Here is a 16193-nt window from a genome sequence, read left to right on the forward strand (position 1 = left end):
TCCATCCTGGACTCATGGCTGTAATGCACATCTTCCCGTGAGTTTCATCAGGAAGGAATCCATGAACACTCCATCATTCAAAGCAAGGCACAGCTAGGTGGGGATAAATGGGAGATCCAACTGCAAAGCAAACTCCTCATCCACACCAGAACACTGATTTTGGACATAGCTTACTAAACAGATAATGCCTGTCTTACTTGCAAAGATGCTATCCATCCAAAAGAGATTAATAGCATACTGAGTAAACAAAAAAACAACTCAAAATCTAAGTTGCCTGTGTATGCTTTCTGCATACTGAGTTTGTTACTCAACCTCAATTATTTCGTGGCCACAGATTTATACAGTTCTTTCTTCACAGTATTACTAATTCTAAAAATTAAAAATGGATTCTATTCAGCAAATCCTCCCCAGATAAAAGGTAAACTTAAACTGTAAACTTATTAAATATGCACATTTTATATTAGTTTCTACTTCAAAAGAAAATCATTGTACAAGATGCATATGAAAGAAAGTGAACTTATTGTAAAAGATTCTCATAGACCATAATAGTGGTGCATGCAAACACAGAGAGCTTCTAACAAATTATTGCATGATAGATATTATTCCATAGTAGCTGTCTTATCCATAAGGTCAGAATGTTTACTATTTTTGGCTTTTTGAAAATAACAAAATAAACTTTTGATAAGACAAATAGATATGTTTACATAAAAGTCAAGAACTAGTAAAAGAGTCTCATACAAAAAGGGGGAATAAATGACTAGAGTCCTTCTGAAGGGGCACTGTGATGAGCTTTTTAATTACAAACAAAGAAAAACAGTCCATCATGATTACTGTTTATGATTTATATTTATCAAGATCTGTTGCATTCAAGAACTTCAGAAGATTTCACTATTTATATCTAGCATCTGCCTCAATAGAAATTTTCATTTAAAAAAAAATTAAATGCTATGTAATTTTAATTGTTATTTAAATTACTCCTCCTTAAAGGAGCTTATTTAAATGAAAGTTTAACTTCTGACAAACCAAGCTACATCCTAACCTTACTCTAATCTTTATTAAATAAATAATATTCTAATACTCTGGCTGTAAACTTGTTATTTAATACAGTTGCACTGACTTGTCTTGTGGGAAGCAATAACTCACTGAAGTCCATACGCGCTTCTAGCAACTGAATCTTTTCTACAGTTGTTCCATTTCAGTTTATCTAATTCACATCCAAGATTAGTTTTATTGAGAAAAATGATTATAAGTTTAAAACAGGAGTGCATACATTCAAACCTATGAATAAAATTGAGTTGGGATACAGTAAGACTGATTTGTTCTATAATCTTAAAGAAGAAATTAATGAAGAATGAGTTAATTATTTAACTGTTTAAACGTATATATTGGATTCAGCATACGCAGTGTGTATGTATGTATGCATATACATATATGTATATATAAGACTATCTTTCTCATTGGTAAACAAAAGCCGGAAGGGAAATGAAATTTTGGATACACTTTTTTTTAATTTAAGGAAAACAAGTAAACTGTTGATAAGCAAACAAAGATTAGAACGGATTATTTAAATCAAAGTTTCTTATCACCCCCTGTAACTCAATTCACTTTGCTTAGCATATAAACTGCTGTCTCGTATAAGGCCTTGAATACACATGAACTCAGGAAAGCTACAGTGAGCCAAACGATTTCAAGCATGATAGTGCCCATGCAGATGCTCCCATTTAGAAACAGAATGGTCTTCCGCTCTTGAGGTTTCACACAGAATCTAAACCCACTTCTTTCCCAAGTGGTAAGAAGAAGAGCATTTGTTATCATTACTCAAATTTTCTTCACCATGTGTTTATTCTGTTTCACTTTTCCCTTAGACTTAAACCTTTCCCTAGACTTAAAGCATTGTAATAGTGATGAATGTTCAATGAAAGCAGAAGACTCTCAGGAAGAACCCATTTTGAAGCATGAGCAAGGTTTTCCACAAACACAAGTAACCTAGAACAGTCAGAGTTCATATTAGCAATATAAATATAACTTCTAAATGAAATAAAACGGTATTAGAAGTTGCTAACTTTTACTTAGGAGCAGATAAGCAATGATATAAATGTATATAAAGCACAAAGATTGTGTTTCTCAACACTTCGCATTTTCAATTATATAGCATATTCAACATATCAGATCAAAGTACAGTAGAAACCTACCTTGAAGATGGCAACATGCTTGTAGGCTTGAAGTTTGTCATAAACGGATTAGTCGACTCATAATCAAAACTCTCCTGATGAGTCTCCCCAAATGCACTGGGTGATTTCAAGTCCATAGAACTCTCTGATCCCCCATTGTTAAATTTATCTGACCTCCTGCTGTCTTTTTTTCCAGTCACTCTTTCAAAAAGACTAACTTTCTCTCTTTTCTCTTTTCTCATTTCTTTTTTTATTTCAACAGGTTTCGAAAACAGACTTATGTTTTGATCCCATGCTGCTGGGCTTTCTTCAAATGGATTCTTCTGTCGTGGCAGTGTAGCAAATTTCTGGGGTAGCGAAGCACTCACATTGGTAAATGGGTCGTTTTGTGCTTCAAGTGCAGCTTCATCAACTGTGCTGTCAAGCTGGTTCATTTTAGAAGTATCGACACTTAACGTCCTTCTATGTGGAGACTTTACACTCCCTACAAACAATCTGTTATTAGTACATTATCAATGAGATAGTACAGCACACCTTACAACATGCAGAGAACCCACTCTAACTTAGTTCTAGGTTACCAATTGAGTCTTAGTTCAAAACATGCTTGAATAATTAATGTATTTTTAAAAATGAACAGCTGTGGCCTCGACTTGGTGGTTCAGAAATGTTTAAGGAAGCAATAGATACTACAGAATTTTATTTTCTGTGTGAAAATTAGGTTGTACAAACAATACAGCTGCGGCTAGCGTGGCATTCCAGAAAACAGCAGTAGTCTATTGCATAATAACTTTGCACAATGCAAAATACTTTCAGTTCTTCGTATAAATCAGGTTTAAAACTTTGGTGATAGTTTTTAAACTTTTTAAAGACACTTTTATTTTTCAGAAGACATTACTTTGCCTAGAGTTCTTTCTTGAATGCAATGTTTCATTACAACATACTCTTAAATGAGGACATAAGATGAAAAATGATAAATTATCATACACTGTGGCTTATAAGTTATTCCTTATGCTCAGAAACAGCATTTATAAGTAACCACCAACTAACAAAAGTGAAAAAATATATATATTATTAACTATTTAGCCTTGGAATAGCATCATAAACTAAAGAAATAGACTTCTGAATAGTAGCAGTGACTTGTGATTATAACTGTCAAGATTAAGTAGCATGAGTTTTACTTACCTCCTTCATCAACCGAACCAAAAGATTCTAGCTGGCGCCTGAAGAGATGAGAGTAGCCCACTGTGCTGGATTTTAGTTTTTCTGAGGAGACGTGTGATCCTGTTAAATCTGACATCGAATGAGCTGAAGATAGCCGCTGAGGTCCCAAAAGGAAAGGTTTTTTTGGTTTTGATTTCATTTGTACTTCTCCACTACATATCTCTATGTTTGCATCTGGTATGTGAGTGCTTGGAATGATGGCAGAGGATGTATCCGAAAACGTCCCATCATTTTTTCGACCCTTCATTTTGTCTTTTAGTTTTGCAAAAGGGGATTTGGTTTTGTCCTTCATTGACAAATCAAACATACTTGCTGTCATGTTATTCCTCATGAACTGAATATTGACCTTTATTTCACCTCTGTCTTTAGTTCTTTTTCCTTGTCTGGACTCTAGGTGAAACCACCTTAAAGGAGAAAAAGAACAAGTTAAGCTGTGTTTTCTGGAGGCTAGTCATTCAATTCTAGTTAGTTGGTTAATGTCTGGATAGTACAGTTAAAAATAGGAAAACCAAATTCCATACCAAAAATCAAAATATTGAAAAGCTTTTTAGTCCATATTTGGTTTTGAAAGAGGAAACATTTAATAACTAAAGAGGCATGAAGCTCTTTGCACTATTCATTTGTTGCAAGAACCAAAGTCAGTTCAGTGGAAGCTTACTAAACTTCACCAGACCTAATGGGCTCACATCTACTTACAGATAATTTGTACCTCATTAATTATAGACACAAATAAATATTATCGTGCTATTTAAGGAGCCCTGGTATTCTTCAAGTAGTCTTTATTTACCTCAGATGCATTAGCCAAATGCTTACTACGTGCCAACTATTTCATTCATTAACCTATTCTCATTTGCTTTTGCCTAGGTTATGTGGTAGATTATGTTCTTCCTCTCTCCCTTCCTTCTAACCACTGGTAATGATTCATGTCAATTGCACTACCAAGGAAATATCTGAGACCTTAGAATGATTTTACAGTCAATCATCATTTTGGTTTTGCAGCTGGAACCCCTGGCGACAGCATCTCCACATGCAGCAGTGGCAGAACAGCAGGCATGTAGGGTTATCTAACACCTGCCCCATCTTTTGGGGGTCACCAATAGGATTAGCTTTAGGACTATTTCCACAAGCTTTGGAACCATGTCTCAAACCTCCACTTGAGGCTTTTTCTAAGTATTAAAGTACTCAATGGCTTATTTGCTTGGTACCATGAAGGAAAAGAAGTACACCACTTCTCAACCTCCCTGAAAAGTCTGGGGAGGAGAGGACAAATCCCCTAAAGGACAAGCTCTTCCACCTGTCTAGAGATGAAACTAAACCAAAAGTCCCAAAAAAGTGTGCAAATCCCTCACTATTTATGGAATTACTAATTTCAAAATTCTGTAACAATAAATGTATTTTAGCTCAGTGCTTACACAAGTTAGACCAGGACAAAGCTCAGCTAAACACAGGAGTAGTAGCAACACTACAGTTACTGTAAGACCGTCCCGTGTAGTAATGCATTGCTAGGAGCAATGCACGCATCCCAGCACAACAATACATCGTCATGATCAAGTAACTTTTGAACCGGAGACTAAGAAATGAAATTGCCTATCAACACAGATGCAAAATTGATTATGCAGTTACACATGCATTATTCAACACTGCCAAACACACAAAACAAGGTCAGAAAAGGAGAAAAATAGCCCTCAATTTCCTTTCAGATTTCATAAATATTTTTAAAGGTGACAGCTGAAATAACGTTTTCAGGAAGAGATACTATTTTTTTTGAGATGAGAAAATACTTTCAAAAGTGACCTTCCAAAGAAATAATGAAAGGGTAAAGTGCATTATGGACTTTACTGTTGCCTTGCGACAGCCAAAATGTTTTATATACCACAGTAAAACAGAATAATTAAGAAATATCAGACCACCTCTGTCCTGACACTGGACAACACGAACTCAGACCAGCAGATCCACAAGTTCAAAAATAAGGACAATTAATGCAGGATGATTAAACTTGCTTCCTAAAAGTTTTCCTTCTGCTGTGAGATAACTTCGCTTATGTATTTTAAATGAAATGCAAAAACTGAAATATGTTAAGCGTCTAAAAAAGATGGATTGTTTTTCCTTTTAGTTAATAAAATTTCACTTCTTGGTAACTGATTCCAGAAACTCTTTAATTCATCTACAGTCTCTAAAGAAAACATACACAGCAGAAACAAGAGTAACTCTCTTTTTTATGATGCATAACATCACAAAAACTGGAAGACAAGATAGGCTGCTTTCTTTAAAACTCTTTAAAAGAAATTATGTTCATATGTTCTTTTTTTTATATACGTTCTTTTTTTTTATATAAAAAAGTGCAATTAAAATACATGTAACAAGCAAGCAAAGCCCTTGCTTATAGATCTCTACAGATTTTGTCTGTGTGAAAAGACAAAAAAGAGAAAGCCCTGTCCATGATTGCTTACATATTAAACAAATATAAATATATATAAGGCTTATACTTTTTGACATTCAAATTTATTAGCTCACCTTAGACAGTAAAGAAACATTTTCCCTTTCCCTCCGCTCTTATCTCTCAAACATCGTGTCTCTGATAAGATTTTCATGTTTCTAGTTAGAAATAACCGAAACTTTAAACACATACGGCACACGCTAACTTGCTTTAGAACAATATCAAGATATAAATTCTTCAGCTTTTGGTGTGTTGAAGAAAGACTTTTCATTTAAAACTGAATTTAACCCAATTATTGACATTCTTATCATGAACTAACAACTACTCCATGTTGCTATCAGCACTCCCCACTAATGGCATACCCACACATACTGTTTTGACATTCACCAGGCCTGAAGGAGAGCATTTCGGTACACAGCTCATACACCGACATCTGCGGTTCGTACATTTGTTTTCAAAGCAGACTTTGAAGAACTTTACACCAAAACTAAGTTCAGCTGAAAAAACAAAGAAACTCTCCTTACCCTGGTGAGATAGAGGTGCATGAGGCACTGGACCTTGTACCTGGTGGGACCAGGCTCAACGCTACTTCTGATTCCAATAGAATTTGATCATAAACTTTTTACTCTAGCTAAATTCCTCTGGACTTCAGTGGAATTTCTATTTGAAGAATGATTGCTAGATCAGGTCTGTGTATAAAACACATATATTTAATTTTTATAGGCATTTCAAGGAGGGTTTTTTTGTTACCTTGGAGAGTTTACCTCGATTAACTTACAATGAAGGTTCCATATGCTTCAGCTCGTAACGGGACAATATGAGAAGCAGATTCGATGATTTTCTTCAAATTCAAAGGCAAATAATTATTTTTTTAAACAGATGAGAACAAATGCAAGCAACGCATTTGTGTGGAGCTGCACGTGAATAAGCAACCGAGTCTGTAAATGTTTCTTATTAGAATCTGTTTCTACAACACATGGGCGTGAGCAACAAATAGAAAAACAGTGCTGAACATAATAGAAAAAAGAATTGGAAAATGAAGTCCACTGTTTTCAGATAACATTTTGATCTTAAAATACTAAATTCCACTATACCACTGCCAATTTTAAAAATTGTAATGTATTATAAAAGCCAATAAAACTTGCTATTTTGGTTTTGTTTACAGTACTTTTAGCCACAATAAATGCTCCATTTGTCAGGCTGCCATAAGCTTATTCTATAGAAAGCCTGAACAAAGTAGGAAAATAGCCAATAACATACACGAACAAAACAGGGTGGCTTTTATGAGAGCAGATGCCCTTTTATTTAATAACCAAATATTACATCCAGTCTTGCAGACAGTCTTTATTTAAACAGACCTTGTACAAAGTCTGGCAAATTTTCTCAACTTCAAAGGAAGCCCTATTGCCTCCTGAATCACATTCATACTTCTTGCTCTCACCTTCCAATGTCCTGTAGGACAACATCCTCCATACACCCTCTAATTTCTTCTTCTCCCCTATGGTTTCTATCAGAAGAACCATTGCTTCTTTTTCTCATATGGTTTTGAGTGTGCTAATGGGCTTTCCCTGTCCTGCACAGGTTTCTGATCATTTTTATTCTGTAAGTATTATATAAACTGTCAGTCTACACGCTGGCAATTTTTTGAACACATAAAGAGATCAAGATTCATGACTGAATAGGAAAAATCCTGTTGCGCAGCCCACCCTTAAAAACAAAGCCCTGATCTGCAGAAATGTGGCAATTTTCTAACCATGACAAAATTACTTAATTTTGGCCACACCTACAATTAGGGGCGGAAAAAGAAAGCTGCCTTATTTCTGGGAGAGACACTAACAATCGTCTTCATATTATTAAATTGTATGGGATGAGCAGCACTGAATCCTGTACCTTAGGAAAGACAGACAGGAAGAGTGAAGGAGAAAAGTGAAGTAAGTTACTATTAATAAGTTACAAAAAATCTAGTCTGCTTAATTCCACCCAAATAGCTAGCAATCTATAAATATTTCTATTTTCAACAAAATTTCTTCAACCGCTCTTTTATTCCCCTTTTGCTGATTTCATTTTCTTTCCATGTACTCTGTTTTTCAACTCACTCTTGCTTACCTATACTACTCCCATTACACCCTTCATCCTGCATTCAACAAGTATTTTGAAAAAAGCATTATTTTTTCTCCCCTACTAACAGCAGGAAGCTGATGTCATGGTGCCTTACCCTCAAACACTGCCATGGAATTTGACTGTTCCAAGCCTTGGTCCTCTCTTTTGTTTGAAGAAGCATCACTCAGCCTGTTCTGCTCAATATGTGATTAACAGTATGGGCATGAAAAATCACCATCTATTTTAATCATATACAACTTTATAAGCCTCCAAAACCACTGGGATACCGATCTACCAACTTCAACAGGCACTGGAAGTCTTCTAGCCACCACATTCAACCTGTGCATGAAAGAGGATCTTCTGACTCGGTTTCCTTGCCAGTGCTGAAGATGGGACAAAGAAATTTTCCCCTCATTTCACTGCTTCACAAACCTGGCATTCTGCTTTCACTCCACAAACACCTACTGAGTCGATCTAATATCACTTTGCTGTAATTTTGACTTGCAATCAAAGATTTTTGCAAAACCCGGATTTTAATTCCCAAATTACTGAATGGTTTCTAACCTTGATTTTATGGCCAAAACCAGTAGCCTGATCTGATAAGTGACATTACTCTGCTACCCAGTTAGGAGAAGGTCAGCAGGTACTTATCAAACCGCCCCTAAAAATGCCACCAAACATGCCCACCAGCCGTCATGGGAAGGAACTACTTCGTGTTAGATTACATGTGTGTGAGTTAGGTACAATGAAGAAATTTACTCCACCAAATCTCAATAACAGAAATGTCCCCAGCTAATGGCTAAAAAACAGCATCCAAAGTGCTGACTTGTCTAACAAATTCCTTAGCAGCAAACATACCTTCAAAAAAATACAGGAGGTATTTTTTCCTAGCAAGTCAGTCTCATACCATACCAGGAGTTTCACCAAAAAGGTGGAAAAGTAGGAAAATGAAGGCAAGGGACTGAGCCCAGCCTCCATAGCGCATGAGGGGAAATGCAGAAGAAAATGGATTATTTATTAAGATAAGTGATGACATTCACAAAGATGAATACTATTACTTTCTGGAAGCCAACCGAAATGAGATATACAAAGTAGAGTTTAAAAATAAATATTACAGACTGACATTGTAACACCACAAAACATATGGGAGCTGACACATATTACAATACCCGTACAAAGGGGTTAGCTAACATCAGCTGGAATCAAAGTAATTAAACCGGTCTTCGTTTACACTATTTATTGTTTTGGCTGAAGACCGCGTTTGAAAACTTTTATTTCAGAAACAAAATAAGTGAAGGTATGAGGATTAAGGCGAGTCATTTCAGTTGTGTGTGTGGAAGCATGCGTGTGTGCACAGAAACCGGCGCACAGAAGGATTGCAGTCCAGATGGCACTCAGGCTCTGAGTCAGAATTATGACTTATTCGGGATACATGCTCACAGTTGTTGTCGAAACCTAAATGCTGGGAATATTGCTAGCCCATTTTAAAATATTGCTATGTTCCAGCTACAGCTGGGCTCCACTTCTTCGTTTCCCCCATAAGCAGCTTTTTCTTCTGTTTGTTCCCCACTACCAACTTTCCTCCTTTTTGTTTTGTTTGTTTGTTTCCTGAGTGCTACCATGAAAGCAACAGAACGAATCCATATGGATCCTCCATGCTGCTTATTCCTTTTGTACCTTTGAGAAATTTTTTAATTACTGCTCTTCCCACTTTTGACTAGAGCAGAATGAGTTTTTCTCTCTTGCTATAACCACAACATTTTGATAATTTCTGTTCCAGCCTGCCATTTCCACTATTATTTAATACTGTAAAGTGAGCCAAAATACATTGTTCTGGTTTGAAATAAACATAAGGCTCAGAAACAGTAAATAATATTTATTATGTTTTGTATAATTATTTATAAAAGTGCTTCTTGACGAGCACTGAGCCCCCCACAACCCTGCTTTCTGTTTATTCACAGTTGTTTGCTGACTCGATCCAAGCTGCACTGGAAGCCTGCCTCCTGCTCACGCTGCTGCAGATGAGAGAGGACAGGGCAGAGGCAAGCGAAGGGGGAACCTTTCCGTATGATAGAGGGCGGCTGACGAGAAGGAATTCACATTAATTTGGAGGAAGTCACAACATTTTCCTCTCTTTCAGGAAGCTCAGCAGTCATAAGAAGAAGCACGTACGTTAATGTGAAGTGGTATTGATCGAGGTCAATCTTCAATTTTTGTGCTTTGCTTCATGAGAGGTTGTTTGCGACTCTTTTATATGGCCAGTGTACACAGAGGACAAACATCTTAGATAAGGCCAAGACTCCTTCACTGTACTCTGCTCAGATAAACATTTTTGTCAATACTGCTGCAATTTGACGGTGTGGAGAGGAGGCTGAGGTATTACAGAAACCAGGGAGAAGGGGAAATAAGTCACATACCTAAAATGTCTCCTCCAAAAAAAAATATTTAAGAAATAACAACTCTACTACGTCCTGCCCCCTCTAGATTTAACCTTCCAGAGAAGTGTTGCACCTTGAATCAGCTGAAGGTGTAATAAAATTAGCTCTCCAGGAAAGCTAATAAAGTAATGGACAATAAATAATGTGGAATTAGAGGACAACAAGGACCAAATGAATGCTGATGAAATAAGTAATATCATGGTGAAAGCTAATGAAAATTCTTTTTTCTGCTGTTGTGCTCATTTAGCAGGAGTTAAAAAAAAAAAAAAAAAAAAAACTAAGCACAGTCATTAAGAAAGCTACTGAAAAACACTGCAGTAAATTGTGTCAGTAAATGGGTATTTTTCACTCCATAGTAATTCAAAAATTTGTTTTGATGTTACGCAGTGTCAGATCATCAGCAGTATCAAGGCAACTATGAATTGTAACAATTGAAATAATTACAAAAATATACATACACTTTAAAACAGCACAGTCACCCATCATCATTTAAATTTAACTGCAAGAGCAAAAGAGGTGCATTTGTTCTAGGATAGCAGGCCAAAAAAAATGCAACGTATTTACCAGTATGAATAAAAAGGAAAAATGCCATGGGATTTTACTGGAAAAAAAAAAAAACTATGGCAGAAATCTAAGATCAGAAGAATTATGTTCAATGTACCTCCAATGAAGCTGTATCTCCCAAGTTTCTCAAACAGTTAAATAAACTCACTAAAAACTCCAGACATCTGGAGCCTAGTTTCAAGCCTGGAGAAATGAACAGAAAGAGTAAAAAGCGCCTGCCCATTCCTAATTACAGCAGAGTCGCCAGAGAGTCAAATTTACAAAGCTACCACAATGCGATGGGCATTATTTTTATTTTATTTCCATAAAGGCAGAAAGAAAATGAACTAGGATCCTGCAGATGCTTTGGCTGAGGTCTCTGGAAGAAACCTAGCAAATGACCATCTGAGCAGCATCTGGATCTAACTGTTCCAGGAATTTTCACTTTTAAGAAATTGAAAAATCATCAGTTTAGGAAGAAAAAGGACATTGCATGATGGTGCATACAGAACTTTCACTATTAAATTATACTAAATCGTTGCTTTGTTTCATTAAACCCTGTGTCACAGCAAGTTTCTTGGAACACCAGACATGCAAATCTTACCGTGAGGCCTCTGCCTAAAAACTTAACTGCATAAAGTACTTTTCTTAAGGTGTCAAAAGCAACAAACAAAAAACATTATACATAAAAAAGGATTATTTTTCTCTAGCGTGTTTTTCAAGCTGCAGTGAATATGTAAAAGGTACCTCTTCCAAATTATCAAATATTAAATTAAAAAAAAAATACAAAAAGCTGAACGTCACACACCCTGTACTCTTCCTAGGAATTCAAAATCAGCTGGTAGCCTTCACTTCTCATACCTCCTTACTAAAAAAGCACTAGGGAATTGCTGACAGGGTTCAGCATTGTGTAGAATATTAAATATCTTTTTTGCAATACCCTGGTGACTCTTGAGTCTGTCTCTTACAGCACCATATGTACAGCTGTGTTGGAAAGAGGAAGCTATTAAATATATTAAAAAGTAGAAATATTACCAATAGACACTTCATCAAATAACTGGATCTCATTCATCCCCAAACAAAGCAAGAAATGTTAAGGTTACATCAACATAAGAAAATAACTCTGGATTTAATAACACCACAAGCCTGTTGAACATATTTGAAAGTAAAAACATTGCTTAATAAAACAGATTAGTGTTTCTGAAACAATGAATATAGCTTTCAACCATCAAATGCTTCGGTAATAAAGACATTGGACTCGGTCTTGAAAGGTACTGGATATCTCAGTTCCCACACCACAGTCACGGCTAGATGGTCTTCAGGTCCAAATATATCACCCTCAGTTTACTGCCAACTTCGGACTCGGAATATTTTGTATCAAAAAGGATTTAATAAAAGAAAAAAAGAAAGAGAAAGCATTTTTTTGAGATCACATTTGTGAGTATTTTCTTGAAAGTTTGCCCCCCTCTCACATACACATTCAAATATTTCATCCACATCTCCAGCTAACGCTTATGGGAAACAGCAACAGCAGACATGCATTCACGAAGGCATAAAGGAGACGACCACAATAACATTTCAAAAACATCTAAATGCTTAAGGACCACGTTATTTTTTTTTTCCAAAATGATTTTCCAAGGGACACATTTTTTTTGGTTTCTAAGCATATTAAGACCACAATAAGAAAGTGGATTTTCAATGGCTCCTACCTCGTAAGAGTTTAAATCAGCAGTAACGGAGCACGTGCTGTCAAAACTCCAAGCAACCATCTAGCTGCGCTTTTACACGCAAGACTTTTACAAGTAGGGCTGTTAGGCTCTAGAAGCCTAACACCCATCAGCTTCTAATAAGATTTGCAATCTTAAATGCTCAAGTAACTCCTGAAAACAGGACTTAGGCTGTTTGTAAAAGTTTCCCGACGGGCCCCTGTCTGGTGAAGCATAGCTCGCAGGCAGCACAGAGCGCTCTCAGGAGCCCTCGCGTTTTCAGTGGTGGTCTGGGGAAGCATCGCTGCACGTTTACGTAGCAGGAGTTCTTCTCTCACACTTCAGAGAAAGAAATGAAAGAACAACGAACACATATGAAACCGGGCTAAGCACAACTTCACATAAAAAGTACTGGCAGGATCTGAATATTTATTGAATTGACAAGGACTATGTTAATTTTGCCAGTTATAAATTCTTGAGATAATTTTTTAACACTCCAAAACTATTTTTACTAAAATTGATGCAGAAGTGTTTGGATCCCCAAAGGGAAACAGGTTTTCTTATTCACAGTAATACATGAATAATTTACATATTTTCCTCCAGTTTGTGAATACATACTTTTATCTAGTTTGACAAAGTTTTCACATTTAGTAGCATTTTTATGTCATCCATTCACCTTTTTCTTGCAGAGCAGCTAGGTGTTTAACCTAAAGCAGTTGTCTACTGACTTTCAAGATAATTATGGCTGATGATTAAAAGAATATTTAAGATCCCTGTCTGAAGAACACTGAAACTTTTTGAACCAAGTGTAAACAGAAATTAAGACCCTAAGGCTAGAGGCATTAACATGTATTGCAAAAAGATAACTGTACCGCTACTGGTTTTGCCTTATCTTTTTAAGATAAGCAATTAAAAGGTGTATTACTTTGCACTACAGACCCACAACAGATTCTTTATGGACATGTTGTTCCCTGTTATATGGCTAGTGAACATACTGCTTCGTTAAAAATTCAGTTAAAAAAAACAAACACAAAGCAAAGACAGCTTTGACCTGTCTTTGGTGCTCCTTCAACCTCAACCACCACTCCACATAAGCAGAACCAGGTTTTGAGATGGTTTTCAGGCTGTGATCAACAAGATCTGGCTAGTGTTGCTGCACTGACTGCCGCCTCCAACTGTCTGCTCTGACTCTGCTGGAGGTTGACGCCTCCAGAGCACAGTCAGCAAAAGATAAACGATGCCAGAGTCTTAGTCACTTTGATGCAAAGTCCACCACCTCACCATAAACCACCACCTCTAGCAGGATACCTCTAACAGAAGAACTGCCTAACTTTGGTTTTACCAGCTGAGGTTTGGGCACGGGTTTCTTTCTACTCTACTGAAGAGAGAGGAGGGAAGAAAGACATCTGGGGCAGGAACTTCTTAACTGCTGCAGAACATCTTTGACCACTCACAGCTTGCTTAGAGGTCTCCATGCTGTTCTCGTACTACTCCTGTGCGACAAATCTAGCTAAACCAAACACAAATAATTTAGTCATAGGCATGCTAGCAGTACACTTACACCTCTACAATTATTCCCATACACTTTGAATGATAAATCAATGAATCACACTGGCACCAGACATCTTGGTACAACCATTCCCTCACTAGAGATGCTAACAATTTTACTAGTTTTGTTAAAAAACAGACTCACAAGAACAGTTAGATGCATTTACTGTTAAGTCTAATAAACTGCTATGATGCTTTTTTAAATTATATTTTTATTTTTTGCATTCTAGTGAATTTGCTGGCAAACAACATTTTTACTTGAAAAGTATTCTGTAGGTAATAATGGAGGCTACTACAATGGCAGAAATTTCTCTTCTGTCTTCTCCGTAGAGGCCTGCTTGCAGGATCATGGCCTAAGACTAAACAGGATCAGAAAAGTACCATACTGCTGTGGGAAACCTTCATTAAGTCACAGTTCATTAACCAGTAAAACATAAATATAAAATATTTAAAGACACATGGTTGGAGCGATCGGAGAAAAACATTTTTAGAGGGAATGACACCAGGCTTCAGAGTGTGAGTCTCAAACAGGTACAAGCTGAACGGGGATTCTGCCTTTAGCAGAACAGAAAAAAAGAAATCATTAGAAAAACAGACTGTAATGAGCTCATGTTGCACACAATAATCTGTCAAAAAGTGTTAATGTTATTGACAACCCTGCCCTGCGCTGGGTGACCACTATGATTACAGTAAATTTCTCTTTGGAAGAGGTCAGTCCCCACTGACATAACTGTATATGCCTGGGGCTTTGAACGCACCATAGAAGAAAGAAATGTCCTGATTTCGTTTCAAAATTCCTTAATCACGAGGCTTCTATTTCCCATCCCCCCTCCAAAGCGCGTGCACACAAGTTATAACGAGAAAACAAACAAAACCAAAGAACCGTCACTCACTCTGTTTTCCTCCTTTGCTTGTCCTCAAATATATCGTTCAGGCTGATCGCCACCTGGCCCAAAAACTTGTCCAGCCCCACCAGCGACCTGTGCATGACAATCAGGTACAGGATGTATCTCTCTGGGTTCTCCTGCATGAGTAATCCGGGCAGCTCGAAGGAGGCCTCCTCTTTCCATACCGGATCCAGGGTCTTCTCAGCTACCGAGGTGGAGTACTTCTCCTTGCCCAGCTGGATGATGGTGTACGCGTCGTTGGTGCCACCTTTGCCTTTGGGCTTCAGCCCTTTGGCTTGAAGCACCGTGACTTGCACGTGAGTTGGGAACCACTTCTGGGCTTGCTCTGCCAGCATCATCTTCCAAGCAGCAACACCCGGGGGGCCGCGAGCCTCCGGCAGGGCACTTCCAGCACCGACACCTGTCAGCCTCGGGGCGCTCCCCAGCCACTTCTCCCTACGCCTGGCACCCCCCGGCCCCCGCCAGCCCTACCGGCGGCTCCATCCGTCCTATTCCCGTCCCCTCCACGGCCCCCAGCTTCTCCCGGGGCCGCCCGGCGCTGCCCGGAGCCCGGCTCCCCGCCCGCCCGCCCGCTGCCGGCCGGCCCCGCCGCCCGCAGGGCATCCCCCGGCCCCGGGCCCGCCTCAGCCGCTCCCCCTTCGCCCGGGCCGGGCTCCCCGCAGGCCTCCCCCGGCCCCTTACGGTGTCGGTGCTGCCGGAGGGCGGCGGGCAGAGCCGCGGGGCCGGCCCCGCCGCCGCCTCCTCAGCCTCTCGCCGCGCTCCCCCCGGCCTGACGGGCCTGGCGGGCCGGCTCCGCCGCTTCCGCCTTCCCCATGCTGCCGGCGGCGGCGGCGGTCAGAGGGCAGAGGGCAGGGTTCGCCCCCTCCCCGCCGCCACAGCCACCGCCACAGCCGGGCGGTGCCTCCCCTTCTCCTTCCCCACCGGCCGTGGCTGGGCTCTGAGGAGCTCTTCACCCGCATCCGCCCGGGGAAGGCTCCTGACGGGGGGCTGAGGGGGAGCAGGGCTCGCAGGTCGGCCCCAGCCCGGCTTGTCCTGGTGCAAGCTGCCTGGGGAAACGCTGGAACTTCTGCTGGTTTATTTTTTTTCCTTCCTACCCCACCCTGACAACCGTATTTAACATA

The 16193-nt window shown here is 38.9% G+C and overlaps 1 protein-coding gene across 1 annotated transcript in view; it reads right to left on the reverse strand.

Annotated features, from left to right (window-relative positions):
* The window catches only part of RAB11FIP2 (RAB11 family interacting protein 2), a 35496-nt gene extending 20005 nt beyond the window's left edge, over window positions 1-15491 (reverse strand). Inside the window, exons 1-3 of the mRNA XM_084290660.1 lie at window positions 15058-15491; window positions 3354-3796; window positions 2193-2655 (exon numbers count right to left, since the gene is read on the reverse strand). Coding sequence (XP_084146786.1) covers window positions 2193-2655; window positions 3354-3796; window positions 15058-15410 — 1259 coding nt within the window. The 5' untranslated portion in view covers window positions 15411-15491. The remainder of the gene's footprint in view (window positions 1-2192; window positions 2656-3353; window positions 3797-15057) is intronic.
* Window positions 15492-16193: the final 702 nt, after the last annotated feature.

Source organism: Netta rufina, assembly GCF_964035555.1.
Source record: "Netta rufina genome assembly, chromosome: 7".
Classification (NCBI taxonomy): Eukaryota; Metazoa; Chordata; class Aves; order Anseriformes; family Anatidae; genus Netta; species Netta rufina.